Raw genomic sequence first — 18,416 nt, 5'->3', positions numbered from 1 at the left:
ATCACACACATGACCAGCGCGAGCTTGACCCACTTTGGCCACTTTAGTCTGCAGCCTGTTTGCTCAGTTTGGGTTCAAGCCCCGGGTGGGGTCCGGTGTGATCCCTGCCCAGGAGATGGCTGTGCGGCTTGACCTTGGGCTCCCTGGACCCTTTGCTGCACCGAAGGTGGCCCTGTTCATGCAAGAATGTGCACTCCACACTAGGATGTGTACCCCACATACCCCACAGTAGGATGTGTACCCCAAACACTCACTCCACATTAGGGTAAGCCCTACACATTCAACCCCCTGACACTTATCCCTCACTCACCCCACACCCCCCTACTAGGATGAACCCCATATACACACCCATCACTAGGCTGAGCTCCACATACTCACCCCCATTAGGGTAAGCCCCCTCCCCCCACTCAGCCCTCATCAGCCCCTGTTCACTCTCCTGCTTCAACAGGCCAAGGCCCCCACCCCACAGGCCTGTCCAGTCCCCACCTGACTTCACAGCTAGTGCCCCTCCTCCTTCCCACTGGCCAGGCCCTCCCTTGCCCCCCCACCCGACTGAGGCTCACAGGGGCTCCCTCGGGGCGCCTCCCGCACCACCCAGGCCGCACCTTCTCATCCTGCAGTCCCAGGAGATGGGCATGCTAGGGTGTGTCTACTCGCCCACTCTGAGCACGCACCTGTGCTCACGCTGAAGTCACAGCACAGCTCATCAGCTCTGCAACGGGCGTCTCACGGGGCTTACAGACAGTGTTTTCTTTTGGAGACGCACCTGGATGCTCAGGCCTGCTCCCAGCTCTGTGCTCGGAGCTCGCGCCTGTCGTGGGACATTTTAATTTTAAACTGGTTCGTGAAATTGTACTCTAGTTTCTTTAGCAGCGCTTAGTAGCCTGCGGTGTAGAGAAATCACAGCTTACGTATCTCTCGCCTTGCACGTCTCTGGTAAATGAAGTTAAGTGTTTTTATTTTGTTTTAGCTTTGAAGTATAATTTTTTATTAAAATCAAAGCAGTCTTTTTTTCTGACTCTAAGAGTACTTTATAAGTATCTTAAATATCTTAAAATGTTTAATCAATAGCTGAACAAATAGCAGTACTCCTACGTTATTTTTTTTTAAAAAGTACTATAAGATTATATTATGTAATTACACATTATAAAATTACACATAAACCTACTATCCAAAGATAATGTTAATCCTTCATACTGTTATCCAAAATGTAAAGAAAATGAAAACAACACATTCTTATAATAGTTTAGAAATGAAAGCAATAAGTCTCTTATGGCTAATGGAATATATTTCACCCCAAGTAATAACTATGATGATTTCCTCTTACAAATTCCTCTAGCTTCTAACAGTGCAGGGAGACTGAACAAAGCAATGGTCAGCATAAAATGATTAATGAACAAACCTGGGAGAAATAAAGTGAAAAAGATTGTTTGAAGGTATCACAAATGTTTATTCATCATAAAGAGATTAACAAAGGGCGAATTCATTTTGCATATTAAGCTGGAAGTTGTTTTAAACTCAGAGTAGGTTTTATTTTTATTTTGTTTTTGGCTCACACCCAGTGATGCTCAGGGCTTTCTCCTGGCTCTGCAACTTACCTACTGTTGTATCTTTCTGGCCCCCTCAGAGAGTATTTTTTTTTTAATTAGTGAAACACCATGAGGTACAGTTAGTGGTAGACTTACAAATTTCTTTCTTTTTTTTTACTTTTAATTTTTTATTATAGACTTACACATTTTTGTGCTTGGGTTTCAGTTATACAATGATGGAGTACCCATCCCTCCACCAGTGCCCATTCTTCACCACAATGATCCCAGTATCCCTTCCACCCTCCATCCCCCCCATCGCACCCCGCCTCTGTGGCAGGGCATTCCCTTTTGTTCAAAGAGTAATTTTTAAATCTCTTCTGCCATCTTAGGTGAAGATAAGATGAAGAGAGAAAATGGGGGTATAGTGTGATGACACAGGAAAGAAAAATGCCCAGGAAATCCTGCAGCTCTCTTAAGCACCATAGAAGATTCATTTTAGGGGACAAACATTAAGTCTCAGGATTGCACAAATGTTTAAAGAAGTAGCAAGTGAGATGAGATACAGTGAACTGAGATTTAGTAGTAGCGTTGATGATGACAACTGTGAACTCAAAAGTATGATTTTATAACGCTTTCCCCCCAAAAAAAGTAGACTGTTTGGAAAACCTATTCCATGCCTTTGTCTGAAACCCCAGAAACGCAAACGTGTCTGTTTCAGAAATCGCCTGGAACTGCATGTGGGCTTGTAGCCGATGCTTGCGTCAGGTCATAAGGAAGGGCCCGTAGCTTCTGCTCTGGAGCTGTCACAGAAAGGTGGGACAGCTCTTCAGTGACAGAAACTCCACTGTCTGTGCAGTGCCCCCTGAGCAGCCGGCCTGCCTCTGCCAGAAAGTTCCGGCCAGCCAGAAGGTTCTCAGCGGAAATGCTGAGGTCGAGTTACAGGCGACTCAGCCACTCAGTGTGCCCAATTGTTCTGTTTGTATCTGGGGCCCTGGGCACTATGCGGGGGCTCCTTTTTCCTCTCACCTGTCTCTTTTCACGAGCCACTTAGTAGTTGCTGTCCCCAACTGTGTTTCTGATTACCGTGAGGCTTGCCACTTAGGATTTCTGGTTCTCAGCCTTTGCTTTGTGAGCTTCTCGCCCCGTCATCAAACTGGAACTCTTGAGATCAGCCTCTTCATGGGCTGTGGACGTGACAGTCAGTCTGGGTTGTCATCCTCTGCCACAACTGGACTTGGTTTTCTTGTGCATTAAAATGTGTGTCCTGGAGGCCAGGGTGTGGCTCGGTACTAGAGCACATGCCCAGCATCTTCCTGGCTTTGAGTTCATCCCTGGATCCTGGAGACCGCCATCTCCCCTACCACCACCAGGTCTGGCCCCAATGGCCCCAAGCACTGCCAGGAGAAACACTGCAAGAGTCACCCCTATATGTGAGAAAAAAAAAAAAAAGGAACTGGAGTCATACTGCAGTGGGTGGGGCACTTGCCTTGCATGTGGCCAATCCAGGTTTGATCCTCGGCATCCCATATGGGCTTCCAGGCACCACCAGTAGTGATCCCTGAGCACCACTGGGTGTGGCCCCAAAACCAAAACAATTTTTAAAAAGTGTCCTAAATCAGGAGAGTCTAGTAAGCGTTTTAAAGATCAAGAACTACTTGCAGCTCTTACTTACACACACACACACACACACACACACACACACACTCACACAGGTTGATGGTTCTTTGGTTCGAGAGTCATGCAAACCAGCCTCTTGCCTTTGCGGCTACAACTCCATGCTTTGCAGTACTCGGTTACCCACCACAGCACCAGTCAACGCAGCAGCTAGATGGGGAGGAGCCCACCACTTGGTCTTCCCGTCTCCCTCCTGAGTTCAGGGCCTCTCTGTGCAGGAAGGAGCCGTTATGAGACGTGGGGCCATACTGACTAGCCCCAAAAGGGGCCTAGGGACTATGCTCCTTGTCAGGGCCTCATTTTCCCTGGAGTGGCAGCCTCAAGGAAGGTCTCAGCTTCCATCCTGTCGGCCTTGCCCTCACTGGGCACCTGTGAAGGTCAGGTGGGTTAAGTGTTCGAGAGTGGGATTCTGGGACTCCAAGTTGGCGAGCAGGGGTGCTATTAGATGCTGGGGTTCTGGAGCTCAGGTTGGGGGCCGGGCTTGGGACTCAGAGCCTTAAGGATGCCGGGTGTGTGCTCTGCCACCGACCATGGCCCTGGGCTCCAAGACACACATTTTCAAGCACAAGCAAACCAAGTCTAGAACTGGGACTAGAACGTTCGGGACGTTCTCTCTTTGTCCCTAAGATTTCTGAGACCATTGAAAAATGATGGTGGGTTTTAAAAAGTGTTTTTAGGTAGCTGAAAACGGAAACCTCTCACAGTCAGAGAGATAGTACAGCAGGTAAGGTTCTTGCCCTGCCTGCTGTACTGTCTCTCTAACCCTCTTAATCCCCAGCTATGGGGTGCTTAATCCCCAGCGCCACATAGGGCCCCCCACATACCCAAGCAGTGTTCCCTGAGCACAGAGCTGGGAGTAAGCCCTGAGCATGGCCAGGTTTGTCCCCTTGCCCTGTATAAACTTATAAAAAGGATCAGCACCGCTGAAAAGATGCTTTATTCACCAACGGACTTCTCTTATTTCTTGGGTCCCTGGTGGTGCTTTCCAAGAATTCGGGCTAAGTGAAGACTTCATGCATGCATGGAGGACTCACTAGCAGTTCACTGGTGATGGGATGTTTTATAGCTGGTGGCAGTTCAGGCAGCAGTGCCTGTCACTTGTCCTCTCGTCATAGAGGTGATTGTCCAGGGTTTTGAAGTGTGTCCTGTGGGCATGTCCAAAATGGGACCAATTCCGCCGACACCACACACCAGGCAGGGCTTCCTGCACTGTCCTGGTGGTGAGGGTGATGGTGTGGATAACGGTGAGGGTGAAGGTGAGGGTGACGTGCAGGTGACCCTCCCCACCGTAAGGGTGTGGGTGACATGCAGGTGACAATGCAGGCAAGGGTGAGGGTGTGGGTCATATGTGGGTGACGGTGCAGATGATGGGGAGGGGGACAATGCAGGTGAGGGTGCATCTTTGCCCTCTTTCTCCTAAGTGCTGCTTTCCAGATGAGCATGCTATTGGCTGCTTTGACGTGAGCCTGATCCATGTAGATGAAGCCCAGGAGGGTGGTGTGGTGTCTCAGAAACCTTCTAGGGCTGTTGGATGGGTGCTGGCTCACGGCTATCGGAGCAGTGGTCTCTGATGTTTGTCTCTGACACAATGGCTGGAAACATCTGCTCTTGTGGTTTCCTCATGACCCCAAGATGGCTGCTGCTGCCATCACATGTGTGTTCCAGGCAGGAAGGAGGAAAGAGAAAGGAAGGGCCTGGGGACACTCATGGCCAGTCAGTCCCCTCTGACGAGCTCAGCAGTCACTCCTATCCCTTTCCCTATCCTTTGGAGGACAGCAAGGGTGGCCTTATTTCCGCGTGGCCAAAGGCCCCCGTGAGAACAGGGTTCTGTGAAGACAGAGGGTGGCATGGCGGAGGTGCTGTCCCTCTGCTCCCAAGCCCAGAAATCACATTCTGTGCTTGTTCCATGCAGGCCATTGGAAATGCCAAAACCACACGCAATGACAACAGCAGCCGCTTTGGGAAGTACATTCAGATTGGCTTCGACAAGAGGTACCACATCATCGGGGCCAACATGAGAACCTACCTGTTGGAGAAGTCCAGAGTGGTCTTCCAGGTGAGGGGGCTTCTTGTCAGTGTCTTGCCAGGTGAGGGGCTTCCTATCAGTCTTCCTGCCAGACTTCCTGTCAGTGTCTCCACCAGGTGAGGGTCTTCCTGTCAGTGTCCTTCCAAGTGAGGGACTTCCTGTCAGTATCCCCGCCAGGTGAGGGACTTCTGTCAGTGTCCCCGCCTGGTGAAGGACTTCCTGTCAGGGTCCCCACTAGGTGAGCGACTTCCTGTCAGTGTCCTCTTCAGGTGAGGAACTTCCTGTCAGTATCCCCGCCAGGTGAGGGACTTCTGTCAGTGTCCCTGTGCTTCTCACTGTTTCCTGCTGACTCCTTGTGCCTGAGAGGCTCATCTTTTTGTTAATATTTTGGGGCCACACCCAACAGTGCTCAGGGCTTACTCTTAGCCCTTACTCAGGGGTCACTCCTCCTAGTGGGACTTGGGGGACCCTCTGGGGCATTGGGACTTGAACCTGGGTTGGCTGCAGATAAGACAAACCCCTCCCCACTGTACTATCGCTCCAGCTTGTCCATCCTTTGAGCCCAGAGTTACACATACATGTTCTTTCGGTTTTCTCTTCCCTTCATCTCTTTTGGCGGAAATGGGTGGTGAGAGCCACACTCGGCGATGCTCAGGGGAGGGCCCTGTCTTGGGGCTCACTGGCCTGAAACTGCAGCCCTCCTTCCTCCCCTATAGGCTGCTGACGAGAGGAACTACCACATCTTCTACCAGCTGTGCGCAGTGGCCAGCCTCCCCGAGTTCAAAGAGCTGGAGCTCAGTGAGTACTCGGGGACTGGTGCTCAGGGTGGGGTGAGGGGGCGGCTGCCACAGGGCTCAGCCTTGTCTCTAATGTGAGTTAAACTCTCCCCCTCACTCTCCCTCTGGAGCATCCCCTCCTGGTGGCTGGTGTGAGCTGAGCCGGGCTGCCTGTCAAGAGCTGTTGGAGGAGTCAGAGTGGGCAGTGGGAAAGGGATTTTGCGGTGGCGAGAGGCAGGTCCTCACACACTGTTTTTCTGAAAATGGTTCCCACTTGAGGGTCAGCAGGGGTGGAGCCAGGCCCTGGCACTGAGTGCCCCGCCCCCCACGCCACCTGATCTCACAGGAAACTGGGAATGCGTCCCACAGGACCAGGGCTGGACATGGGCTTATGCCAGTCACAGCCAGACAGTGGTGGTGGTGGTTGGGTGCAGGGTTGGAGCCAGGGACAGAGCCCAGGGAGGGGGTCGGGGATGGAGCCCGAATGGGGCCCTGGGAGGGGGCCCGAGGTGGGGCGGGGCAGACCTCCCACACTGTAGGCCTGTCCTCTGTGGCTGAGCCACAGCCCAGGTCCCGGGTCTGCCTGTTGGGTGAGACAAACGGAAGAAAAGAATGAGGAGAGCAGGGATCAGAGGGGTGGAGGGGGAATCTCACCACCGGTAAGAGGTGGTTCTGATGTCCCTGAGAACAGAAACATAGCAGTTCTCAGCCTATGGGCTGGCACTCCCGCCCAAGGCCAGGAAACGGGGAGGGAGTGCCCAGGGTGCCCACCTGGGCCGTCTCTGCCCTGCACAACCTTTCTGAACCCCACTGGGCCTCCAGGGCCCGGCCCTCCCCACTCTGCACTGGATGCCATGGTGGTCACTCCTGGGTGCTGAGCTGACCCCATCTACCTTCTGTATTGGGGGGCTGGGGAAACGTCAGGGCCTGTGAGTGGCATGGCCAGACAGGCTGGGGCAGGGGTCTTTGTACCAGTGTGGGAAAAGGAGCCCCCCCCTCAGACTCTGCTACCCCAGAATCCAGCCAGGACCCACGCACGGTCCACCTCCGGGCTCCTGGAGACCACGAAAACACGCCAGGCAGCTGTCCCAGCCTTGTTAGAGCGCGGCCCTCAGTAGGCGCTTGGGCAATGGCGGTGTCACCTCGGCTGCAGGGCAGGCCACCTTGTGTGGCTATTGTCCACCTCTCTCTTCCCTGCCGCCTGGTGGGCCTCTCGGGCCCAGCTGTGAGTCTGTGTGGGGCTTCCCTGTGTACCAAGTGAGACCTGACCTCTCCGGTCCGCCCCCAGTGGCTTGTGCCCTCAGGAGGAGCACGAGCTCCCTCAAGAGCCCTTGGCACCCTCTTGTGCTCTGGGCGAGGTTGTTTCCGGCCTTGTGGATGGGTTGGCTGTGGGTCCTGCTGGGTTCTGAGCCTGCTGATCACCAAGGGCTCAAAACCTCCGGTGACCAAGGGCCTGGCAGCTGCTCCTAGGAGAACCCACCTACCTTCCGCACTTCCCTTCCCTGAACCCACAATGCAGGGGTGTTTCTGCGGAACCTGCGCCCACATAAAAAAATAATAATAATAAATGGTGAAAGGGAGGAGGGGAGAAAAAACAAATAAACAGGGGCCAGAGTGGTAGCGGAGCAGGTGGGCTTTTTGCCCTGGGCGTGGCCGAGCCAGATTCGATCCCCAGTATCCCTCAGGGTCTCCTGATCACCACCAGGAGTGATTCCTACGTGCAGAGCCAGGAGTGACACTGAGCACCACCGGTGTGCTCCCCCCCCCCCAAGCAAAAAATAAACAAACAGAAAGAAATATTAATGTGGCAAAGCCTTCCATCTGCTGAACTTCTCCTGAGTTTTATTCCAGTTTGACCTCTCTAGTATTGCCTGTGGTGGGTTCCGTCTCTTCCTGATTTCCATTCCTGGTGGCCACAGCCTATAAGGAGAGCCTTGCTTTGTTGACGCCCTCCCTGGGTTCCACGTGGTGCCCATGAAGGAACCCGGGCCTCCTGCGGGTGAAACCTGTGTGGCAGCCCTTTCCCGCGCTCTCGCTCGGCCCGGCCCTAAGGACCGTCTGTGGGAGGCTTCCTCTGTTCGCTGGGAGTCAGATCTGCTCTCCAGGAGGAATCCCTGGGGGTCTCGCTCTCATTCGACCTCACAGGGCGGAGCTTTCTCGGATGCTGAAACCTCCCCCTTCTGCCCCCACAGCCTGTGCAGAGGACTTCTTCTACACGTCGCAGGGAGGGGACACGTCCATCGAGGGTGTGGATGATGCAAAGGACTTTGAGAAAACACGCCAGGCCTTCACCCTCCTTGGTATGTATGGAGCTTGTGTGTGGGAGGCGCAGGCCCTGAGGGCCTCCTCCCTGCAGTGGGGGGACATGCCAGCCCGGTCGGGGGGAAACCTGACCCCCACATGCATAGAGCAGCTCCCCCGCCCTCATCTTCTCACTCTTGGGCCCAGAACATCACAGCTGGAACTGGGGTAACCTTTCTTGAAGACCTGATCTGACCATTTCTCTGCAGATGTCCCTACAGATGTCACTCTCAGGACCAAGGGGGGGAACGAGTCTTTTGGGGACCCAGGTCCAGGTTTAGATGCAGCGTATTCTACAGGAAAGCCCCACGCCTATGGCCCTGCGCACCCCAAACTCAGGAGCAGGCAGGATGGAACTGCAGCTGATGCATCCTGGTATAGCCCGATCCCCCAGCTCCCTTACTGAGCCCCCAGAAGATCCAAAACCAAGAGCCCCATCCATCCAGGCAAAGAGGGCCCTGGAGCAGGGAAGCACATCCCGCCTTGCCTTTTGCGGTGGGGAGAACCATCTAGTGGTAAGATAGGAGGCAGGTGTTTTAGTTTTTAGGGGGGTACACCCTCAGGACTCAGGAGAGCATGTGGTGCCAGGGACCATGCTCTGGGCTCCCACGTGCTAAGTCTGCTCTCAGCCCTTTGGGCTGTCCCTAGCAGTGGAAAGTTCTGGGACTTACAGCAGAAGCCAAGGCGGGGAGTCTGCCTGCTCCCCAGGAAGGGACCCGAGAGTCCATCCTCCCCCATCAGCTACCCACATTGGACATCATCTGCATCCGAGCGGCGATTCTGGGATGCTTTGCTGAAAAGTTATGCTCATGGCCCCGCCACCCTCCGTGGAACAGCCCCCTCTCTCAGACAGGGGGAGAGCAAGTCAGAGCCCACCTGCCCAGCAGAGCAACACAAAATCAGCGTTCACAAGGACGGTCATCCTCTGTGCTGTCCTGGTTCGTGAGAGGACAGGCACAAAGGGACATCTGTGTTCCCGGGCCTCATTGGGCAGCCCCACCGGGAGCTCTGCTCAGGAGACGCCCTATCCGTCTCTCCCCTACCCCCATGCTCCACCTCATACTGGGGCTGCCATAATATCTGGAAGCCATTCCCCATGGTGAAGAAGATGCTCTGGCCTGCGGGTGTGGATATTGTCTGTCTGAGCAGCTTGCCGCTGCCCAGTGCTGGGCCTGGGGTGGGTAGGGTCTATCCAGGGGAGGTGCTGCAGCTGCTTCCTGCTGTTGCTGCCACTGCCAGCGTGGCTGTCACAGTGCCCTCTGCTGACCAAGCGCTGCTGTCCAGTCCCAGAGCAAAGGGAGAGGGCAGATCATCAGCTGACACTCCCCACTTCATCCCAGCACCACAGGGTTGATTCATTTCCCATTTCCCCTTTGTGTGTGTGTGTGTGTGTGTGTGTGTAAAAGACTGTGTGTGTGTGTGTATGTGTGTGTCCCAAGCAGTGTCCCTGGTTTTCTTTTGGCCATACCCAGCAAATGGTGCTGGGCGGTTCTGTGTTTGGGCTCTGCTGTGTCCAGGATCATAGAGCGCTGGGGATTGGACTCTGATCCTTGGCATTGAGGCCATGCTGAGCCATCTCCTCAGTGGACAGGTGAGCAGGGTTTGTCAGCCCCTGGAGAAGGGCCAGGAAGGAGCTAGGGTCAGGACAGGCTCAGAGAGGCACAGAGAAGCAGAGAGAAGTATGCTTTCAGGAGACCATGCATCTTTATTCTCAGACCATATGGCATGTGTAAAATACATGTAGGGGGCCACACTTGCCTACTAGGAACATGGTTTTTTTTTTTTTTAAGTTTCTAGGTTTTTGTAACTGTTTTCTCGAAGACAAAATAGTAACTCCTTGGGGCCTGTGGTCCATGCAGTTTTTGTCACACCTACTCAGCTTCCCCCTTGCAGGGTGAAAGTCCCACTAATAGAGTATAAACAAATGGGCAGGACTCTGTTCTAATAAAACTTTATTTATAAAAGCAGGCCGTGGACTGTAAGTTGCTAATCCCTATTTCGCTTTTTTGGAGTGAGGGTTCAAGTTTGGTTTGGGTTTTTGTTCCCACTCTGTGGAGCTCCTTGTGTAAAGAGAGGGTTCTCCCCTCAATCCAGTGCAGAGTGATTCATTAGATTCCTGCCAGGACCTGCTGGCGGGTCTTTGGAAAGCACAAAGCTCTGAACAGTGATAGAGAAAGAAGGGAGAGATACCTGTCGTCTTGTCAAGGTCCCCGCACCCACTGCCCGGCTTGTCCTGCTAAAGGACTTAGCAGACTTCAGGAAAGGCCCAGAGAGACTGTGCTGGGGTGAGGACACTGGCCCTGTCTACGGCCAACCCCAGTTCCATCCCTGGCATTGTGTGGCTCCCTGAGCACAGAGCCAGGAGTAGCCCCTGAGAGCTGTCGGCTGTGGCTCAGGACCCCACCCCTAATAATGATCACAAGCTCCATGCTTTACTCCCTCCTGGGGAATGACCCTTCAGGCTCTCGGCTTATCAGCCTGTGGCTTTAGCCTGCTTTCTTTTATTTATCTTAATTCAATTACCCCCTAACTGGACATAGGCCTAAAGTACTCAACCTCTGGCTGCTGTTGGCCTTAAAAAAATTAAAATCATGTTTCTATGGAATAATTCTACATTTCTATAGAAGTACATGAATACTTGAGTTTGTATGCTAAGCAGTAAGGAGGCAAGAGCAAGAATTGCTTTGTAAAATTTTGTATTTATTTTTTGAATTTTTTTACATAATTTAAAAGTAAATCCCCAGTCCCGGGGCCTTCGATAGCCATAGTTACACAGCGCTTACAAAGTCTGCCTTCATCTTGTCCAGGACACTTGGGTGGCTTACCTGATTGATTGATCCAAGCACCCAGTTCCCCTGTACGTGGTGTCACTGCCTTTGTAGTGCGTAAAGAATTACTTACAAATAAGTGACAGTACAGTGGCCCTGGCTTTGCACACACTGACCCGGGTTAGATCCCTGGCATGCCATATGATCCCTGAGCACCACAGGTGTGTGCCCCCAACCCAAAAGTGCCCTTGGGGAAGAAGCTGGAGGACAGTTGTATTATTCCCGGAGGCCAGTGGTTACTCTTTATTCTGTGACCTGTTTTTAAGCATGAAATGTTTTATAGTAAATGTTTTATACTAATACCCCCTTAAAGCAAAATCAGATTCTAAGAGGGCACCCAAGCCTTGGATCTGTGGAACTTTGCTGCCAGCACAGTGGGTCCCCCATTATTCCAGGTGGGAACATCCGTCCCTTACTGAAGGGTCATGAAGCAGGACGGGAACAGTCATGCGCCAGTTGGCCCTCCTGGCCCTGAGAGTCCCCCAAGGGGATGTGTCTGCTCCTGGTCCCCTGCGGGCACTTTGGATTTGTGGCACAGATGTTTGTAGGTGCTGATGTAGGGGGGGAATGACAGCAGATAAGTGACTATTCTCTAAAAACGAAAGAGGCAAGAACGCCCGCCCTCGAAGCATCTTGTCGCAAGTCCAGCGTGAGACTGTGATTATGGCCTCTCTGCCGTGGGGAGAGTTAGGAGGGACAGCAGCGTGACCCATCTGGTTTGATCAAGACAATCACAGCCAGGAGATTTCCTGCCTCGTGCAGGAAGCCCCTTTGCCCTAAGAACTGTTGCTGTGAGTGGCAATTACTCGGTAAGGAGCCTGGATCATTTTAGGAGTTACTGATCCAGAAAAAGGGGGAAAAAAAAAACCAACCTAACCTCTTTTTTTTTTTAAGTCCTTTAAAGGAGGATGAAATGTCCTTTCTCTCTTGTCATGGATACTGAGTGTTATTCATCCCTTTCTCCCTGCAGGAGTGCGAGAGTCCCATCAGATAAGCATTTTTAAGATAATTGCTTCTATCCTGCACCTCGGAAACGTGGAAATCCAGGCAGAGCGTGATGGCGAGTCCTGCAGCATCTCGGTAAGGCCCAGATAAAAGGGCCGTTTACACGGCTCGTCCGGTTCCGTGCGACAAATGGGCCTGTGCCCTTGGAGGACACTCCTGGGTTATTTATTCTTCACTGTTATGGCTCCTGTTTCCTTGCTGATAATAATTTTTTTTAAAGAATGCGTTCATCCTCTTTTTTCAAATCTGCTGCCATCCAATTTCTATCTTGCGGGGCAGGGAATTTAGTGGCTGTTCAAGACATTCTTTTTGATGGATTGGGAAAACCAGTGAGGTTCATGGACTTCTACAAAGGATGACCAGTGGCCGAGTCCTTGCTGAGCTCTGTGATGAGGTCCCGGCTGCAGGGAGCTGGTTGCAGGGTCAGCCGCAGCCCTGTTGGGTGGACAGGATGGGCTGTGGCAGCAATCATGCTAATGCAGAATTGGGCAGGACTTGACTAAGACTCTGTGCTTGTGATTCACACATGGTCAGTGCTGGATTCTGCTCCCTGTTCACTTTCTGCCGCCCCCTGACTGAGACAGGTGCCAGATGGCAGCATCCAGTGGGAAGATGTCGGGGTCAGCACTGGGATGGAGGTATAGACGACCACCACCTGCGGATGTGGGGGAGTCCAGCTGGGCTGGCCATGTTATTCCAGCCTCGAATAGAGGAATCTGCTTTATTACAGACGTCTATGATGGCAGAGGCTCGGGAAGGTACAAAGGTTGAGCTTTGCTAGGACAGCTTTGCATCGAAGTGACCAAGGACGGGGGACGGGGGCGCAGTGGGGAGATTGACCATGTAGCACAGATGCTGAATCCTTGAGAATGTGTGTCCTCACCCCCTAACACAGAGAGGCAATACTGTGTTGGCTGCCAGGGGCAGAGCCCATGAGGACAGGCCTTGTCCCTGTGAGGTAGGAACCCTCCAAGCTCTGGGGCTGGCTTCTGCACCAGGAACCACCCTCTCGTCATTGGCCCAGACTAAGCCCGGACTGGACCAGCCTTTGGGCAGAGGAAGGCGAGGTCAGGGTTGACACCAGCACTTCCCTAGCCCCACCTGCTCTCCCTGAGAGAAGTGGCCTGGCATTTGGGGAGACTCTATAGCCTCATGAGGTTGCCCCACCTGGGTCCTGTGTAGGAGAGGGGCATGGTGGGGCTGGACATGGATGTTAGTGTCCAGGGTGTGTGTGGCGGGGCTAGGGGTGGGTTTGGCATGATGGAATAGGAGAGTGGGTGCCTAGGGGGCAGGGCAGGGCCATTCTTGCTGGCCAAAGACTTGCTTCATCTGAGTCTCATCCGAGACATGTCCTAAGAGCCTGGGCCTCCTTCTGTGTGACACCCCATATACCACCTGTTTGTGAGGGCAGCGTTCCTGCCTGGGGTCGGCTTGGAGGCAAGGAACAGCTGCGGTGCCACATGGGTCGAATTTATGGCAGCAGGAAGAGAGAGAAACACACACTTGGAGACATGTGAGAAAACCCATTTATTTAGCCCTGGTTTGCTGGGCTGTGTAATCTCAAAGGCTGAGCAAATGACCCCATGTTCATGCCACAGTTATTCAGGCTCTTCCCCTGGCTGCGGGGGTGGGGTGGGGGGTAGGCAGGTGATATAAGACAGGGTGTCGAAGGACACGGAAATCCCAGGGCAATCGAGTACCCAGAACTGACTCAAAAGCTGTTCTGAGTCAGAAGGGACTCAGGCTTCTGCTGAGGGTGTGATGAACCAAATGCAGGGGCAAGACCCAGACGCCCCCCATCAGGGAGGGCCCAGGCCTCACAGGTGGGTGTTTCATGAAGTGATCTATCAGTCGGTCAGAGGCACGAAGATAGAATATGCAAGAGGAATGTAGAGAGCACGGAGGGCCACAGCTCGTTCTGGCTCAAGGCGAAGAGCGACTGCCAGAGAGGCCACCTTTTATTCTGTTTTTTTATCAGTTACATCCTAATGATTTCACAGTGAAAACTCACTAGTGAGAGTACAAACAGTTAAAGGCTGAGCATTCTCAAAGTAACATCAGGGTATATATTGTCTTGTCAAAGCTATGCTGTCAGAGCTATGCTGTTCTGATTAAAAATGTCAGAGGAAGATGTGGAACTGGACAGTAGGCTCTACAGGTTGACGTAATCCCACATCCTTGTGGTTGGTTACACAGAGGGCAAAGAGAAGGCTCATGCTGGTACTTGAAGGTCAATCCAGATTAAGGATGTGTAAGAGAGGGGGAAACTGCTGCCTTGTACTGCCAAGATAATGTATGACTAGGAGGGTGTGTGAGGGCTTGCCCACTCAGTGAGAAGTGGGGCCTTGGTTCTGCTTCCTGCTTGCAGGGTAGCATCCAGAGACTCATCCTAATGTCTTGGTTTAGCACCAAAACATGGGTTCTGGAATCCGGCTTCCCTGCCATGCCCGCCGCCTCCTGCAGTGCTGCCCGCCTGCTCACCCTCATCCTCATCTATCCTGTTCCCCCCCATTGGGGGTCCTTAGAGGGTGGGCTCCCTGCCCTACTCTGCTCTGCTCTGCTCAGTCCTGCCTGGAGGGCCACTGTGCTGGGCTGGCCTGGTCCTACGCTGACTGGCCCTCTGTTGCCTTGGCCACCCAGGTTTCCAGGGATGTTGCTGACCATACTGCATGTGGGCAGTGCCCTGGCTGTTGATGGCCGGAGAAGGGCTGAGCTCTTTCGGCCCAATGCAGATGTGAGACCTGGGAGAGGGACAGATCTGGGGCCAGGGGGGTCCTGGGTGTCTGTTCTGTGGAGGGGATCAGAGCCTGTCTGATAAGGACTGACAGTGCTCCCCTAGGCTGGGCTGCTCCTCCATACTAGCTTCTTGGGGGATTGAGGTGAGAAGGAAGTAGGAGGTCAGAGGTGAGAAGGAAGGAGGTCAGAGGTGAGAAGAAGTAGAAGGTCAAAGGTGTGATTCTCTGCATACGTGTGTCCCTCACACAGCTTCCTGGGGGGTTGGCTCAGGGCTGTAGGCAGCTGGGAGCAGGGCATGGCGGGGAACACTGCGGAGAGGGGACAGGACAGGCATTGAATGGCAGCTCCTGCTGGTCCAGGATCAGCACCTAGTGGCACCACGGGCCCTTAGTTTCATGTTTTCTGTGATTGGGGACTGCACCCACTGGTCCTGGGTTTCCCTAGAACATGGGCCTCCCTCCTGCCTCCCACCTGGAGACACAGCCCTGACCCAGCCCCTCCTAGAAGTGGCAGGAAGTGTGGGGCTGAAAGACTGAGGAGGGGGAAGGTCCATCCCCTAGTGGGCCTCTAGGCAGCAGCGTCCACTCCTGCCCACTGAGCAGAGCCCGAAGCCCCACTGGGTCTAGATGGCAACCCCACAGACCCACATGCCCCACCAGCCAGGGCCCAGACTGCAGGACACACAGACGCCGGTGAATGCCCACGCCCACCTCTCCTGGCTTGGCTTCAGATTCTGGTCCACAGGCAGCATTCTGCTGGCTTGCTGCCTGCCCCGCATAGCACGTCTCTGTTCTGTAGCACCTCAGCCTTGCTTCGAGCAGGAAGTGTGCCCTTAGCCTGCCTGCCCGGGTGCCCACGGGGACACGGTGTCCAGAAAGGGTTGGGACGCCAGAGACAGGTTGTTCCCCCTTCAGGCGGCTCGGGCCCACATACTGCTCCCTGGTGCTGCCCGATTCGGGTGGATTTGAGCAAGAGCGTGACTGCGGGGTCACTGGAGCCAGTTGGGTTTTTTTTTTAAAGTCTCTGTCATAACTTTTTTCTATTTTTATATATTTTATTTTCATAAAAGTAGTTCACAATAGTTCATTACAGATAATATTCAAATACCAATCCCACCACCAAGCACCTTCCCAAAGCAATAAGAGGGAAGTATGTGAGGGTTCTTATATTTCATTCTGGAGCCATTTCAGCCCGAATGTAAGAGAATACAAGCAAGTATGTTAGAAACCAAACAAATGTGTGATACTTTTGATAAGTAAGTGAGGTAGAGTATAAGAGGATTCGTGGCCGAGTGCTCAAAAAATTCTGCGGCGTCTCTTCTAGGAGCTTTAGTTTGTAGTCTCTGGGTAGTCTCTCTCAGCTCTTGGCTGTTGATGAGATTACATGGCACCGGGGGCAGTTTGTGGGTGTGACTGCCAAGCTCCTGGAAACTGGGGAGCTGAGGGAGGAGGCCCAGTCCCGATCTGAGTGGGCTTGGAGGTCTTAGTCATGGGTTCCTGCATACCTGGGTTTTCCTGCCAGTCTGCTCTCTCGTGAAATTCATCTCATCTTGGATGAGACTTGTCCCCTCTTGGGTGAGGCTCGTTCGAGCGTGTGGAGAGTGGCCTTGAGCATGGCAGTGGTTGGGTTCTGGAGGTTTTCGACTGCCAGGGCTCTGCTTGGGGCATGGAGGGAGACTCAACCCGCCCCTCCTCCAGGGTGCTCAGGTGAAGACAGCCTGGCACGGGGTTGGGAGATTCTGCGGCATGGAGCCAGTTTTGAATCAGCAGTCAGGAACATGCAGGAGCTGACCACACCACCGGCAGAGGGCCACCCGTGCTGGGTGGTCACCTTAGCTCCTGGACCTGTCTCCTGGTGGTGATGCGGCTGTGCCCAGGAGGGCTGGGGCCCAGAAGGAACAGGGTGCTGTGCAGAAGGGACAGGGTGCTGCCCGCAGGCTACTGCACCACAGGGACCCCAGCCTCAGTAGCCACAAACTGGAAGGACGGGTCAGATGATGGGGGGTTGGGGGGGGGAAGCATTTGCTGCCCTGTCCCTGAGTCTTGCCTTGGTTGCCTGGGCTGGAGGAGCGGCTACGGCTCCTTTTCTGTGGAGCGAGGCCAGCTGAGTCCCAGGGGCCTCCTGGCCGGGCCAGGGAGCCTGACTCAAAGCGTCTACTGCTGAGAGGACACGATGCCAAGGCGAGTTCCGGGGCAGCTCTCCTGGGAATCGTAACCCTTGACATGACTTCAGATCATGGTCCTTTGGTCCGTTAAATTCCCGAAAGGCCCCATCAAATTTCTCTCCCTTGGTACTCGCCAGGGTCAGCAGGGTCGCAGCTGTCTCCGCTCTTCGCTCTGTCCAGTGCATCCTCTCCGCACGCCAAGCTCTGGAGAAACTCTGGCCACAGCATAGAGAGGAGGCAGGGTGGGACTGTCTTCCTACTCTGCTGTCTGATTATCTTGTAATTGCTTTGGCTAGGGGAGCAGATGGATTTTAAATGTCTGTAGGAGGATACAAATGGCCTAGGAGTATCGGGGTGGAGGTGGGCTGGGGGGGATGTTGCTGTGATCTGTATTCACGTTTGTGGAGCAAACCCTCCCCGGCATCCCGGCCAACACCTCCTCCCAGAATGAGTCTCCCAAGCAAAGCTGGGCAATTTGGAGGTGGTAGAGTGTATTCTACAGGATCCCCCTAGCCTCCGAGTTAGTATGTGGGCCACACATGCGGCCTCCCCAGGAATAACAGGGACCAGGAGAGGAGCCTGGGGGAGGGAAGGTTCCTATGGGGCCCAGGATCGCTCCAGAGACTGAAAATCCCCATGATTTGGTGGTCAACATCTTAAAGGCCAAATGGCCAATGAGGACTTTGCTGTAATGGGATCAAGGTGCAGGGGTCACTGGTATGTTGGGCAGGGGACCTGGCGAGCTGTGGCACCTCCAAGAATCTCTGCTTCTTACCCAATGGTGGAGGGGCCGGGAGGCAGGGGACTTGGGCGAACTGCTTTTTCCGGTTCTAAACGTGGCGTGCATGGGAGTCTGGCACTCCCGAGTCCTCATGAGCAGGTGCGTTCCTTGGGGTTTGCCTTTTCCCCGATATTCCACCTTTGGTGTCTCCCTCCCTCCCAGCAAAGGCAAGAGAACGAAGATGGCTTGTGAAGCTTGGCTGAGTGTTATTTAGCATCATTGAGGCCAAGAGGCCCCGTTCCCACGAGCTTAGGGTCGAAGGGATACCCACCTCCTGTTAGGGCTCACCCACTCCTCACCTCTGCACAGTCTAGTTGGTGCCATTAGTTGGTGTCCAGGGAGGTGGGGGGGGGGGTTGCAGGTAACTTAGGCAAAGTCGGGAGAGAGGAGAGATGGAGCAGCCTGAAGAGGGGAGGGGAGTCCCACGCCTTCCTCCGTCACCCAGGGACACCTGGGACGTTTCACAGTGACCGGCTCAATCCTGAGCACCTGCACAGCACAGACCTGGGGTTTCTGCAGCACCAGGCAGCCGGTGACAAACTGCACCTGGATCCCACCTCTTGGCTACAGTGTGGGGGTCCTTGGGTGGGCCCTGC

General features: G+C 53.8%; 1 protein-coding gene across 2 annotated transcripts in view; it reads left to right on the top strand.

The window, feature by feature from the left end:
• The window catches only part of MYO5B (myosin VB), a 194,338-nt gene that overhangs the window by 113,851 nt on the left and 62,071 nt on the right, over positions 1-18,416 (top strand). For both annotated transcript variants that reach the window (XM_056138147.1, XM_056138146.1), the window contains exons 6-9: positions 5,116-5,259; positions 5,946-6,027; positions 8,198-8,305; positions 12,105-12,214. In XM_056138147.1, the coding sequence (XP_055994122.1) occupies positions 5,116-5,259; positions 5,946-6,027; positions 8,198-8,305; positions 12,105-12,214 (444 nt within the window). The remainder of the gene's footprint in view (positions 1-5,115; positions 5,260-5,945; positions 6,028-8,197; positions 8,306-12,104; positions 12,215-18,416) is intronic.

This window comes from Sorex fumeus, unplaced genomic scaffold, assembly GCF_029834395.1.
Source record: "Sorex fumeus unplaced genomic scaffold, SorFum_2.1 ptg000128l, whole genome shotgun sequence".
Classification (NCBI taxonomy): domain Eukaryota; kingdom Metazoa; phylum Chordata; class Mammalia; order Eulipotyphla; family Soricidae; genus Sorex; species Sorex fumeus.
The sequence above is the reverse complement of the archived record's forward strand: the minus strand, read 5'-3'. Positions and strand labels throughout refer to the sequence as shown.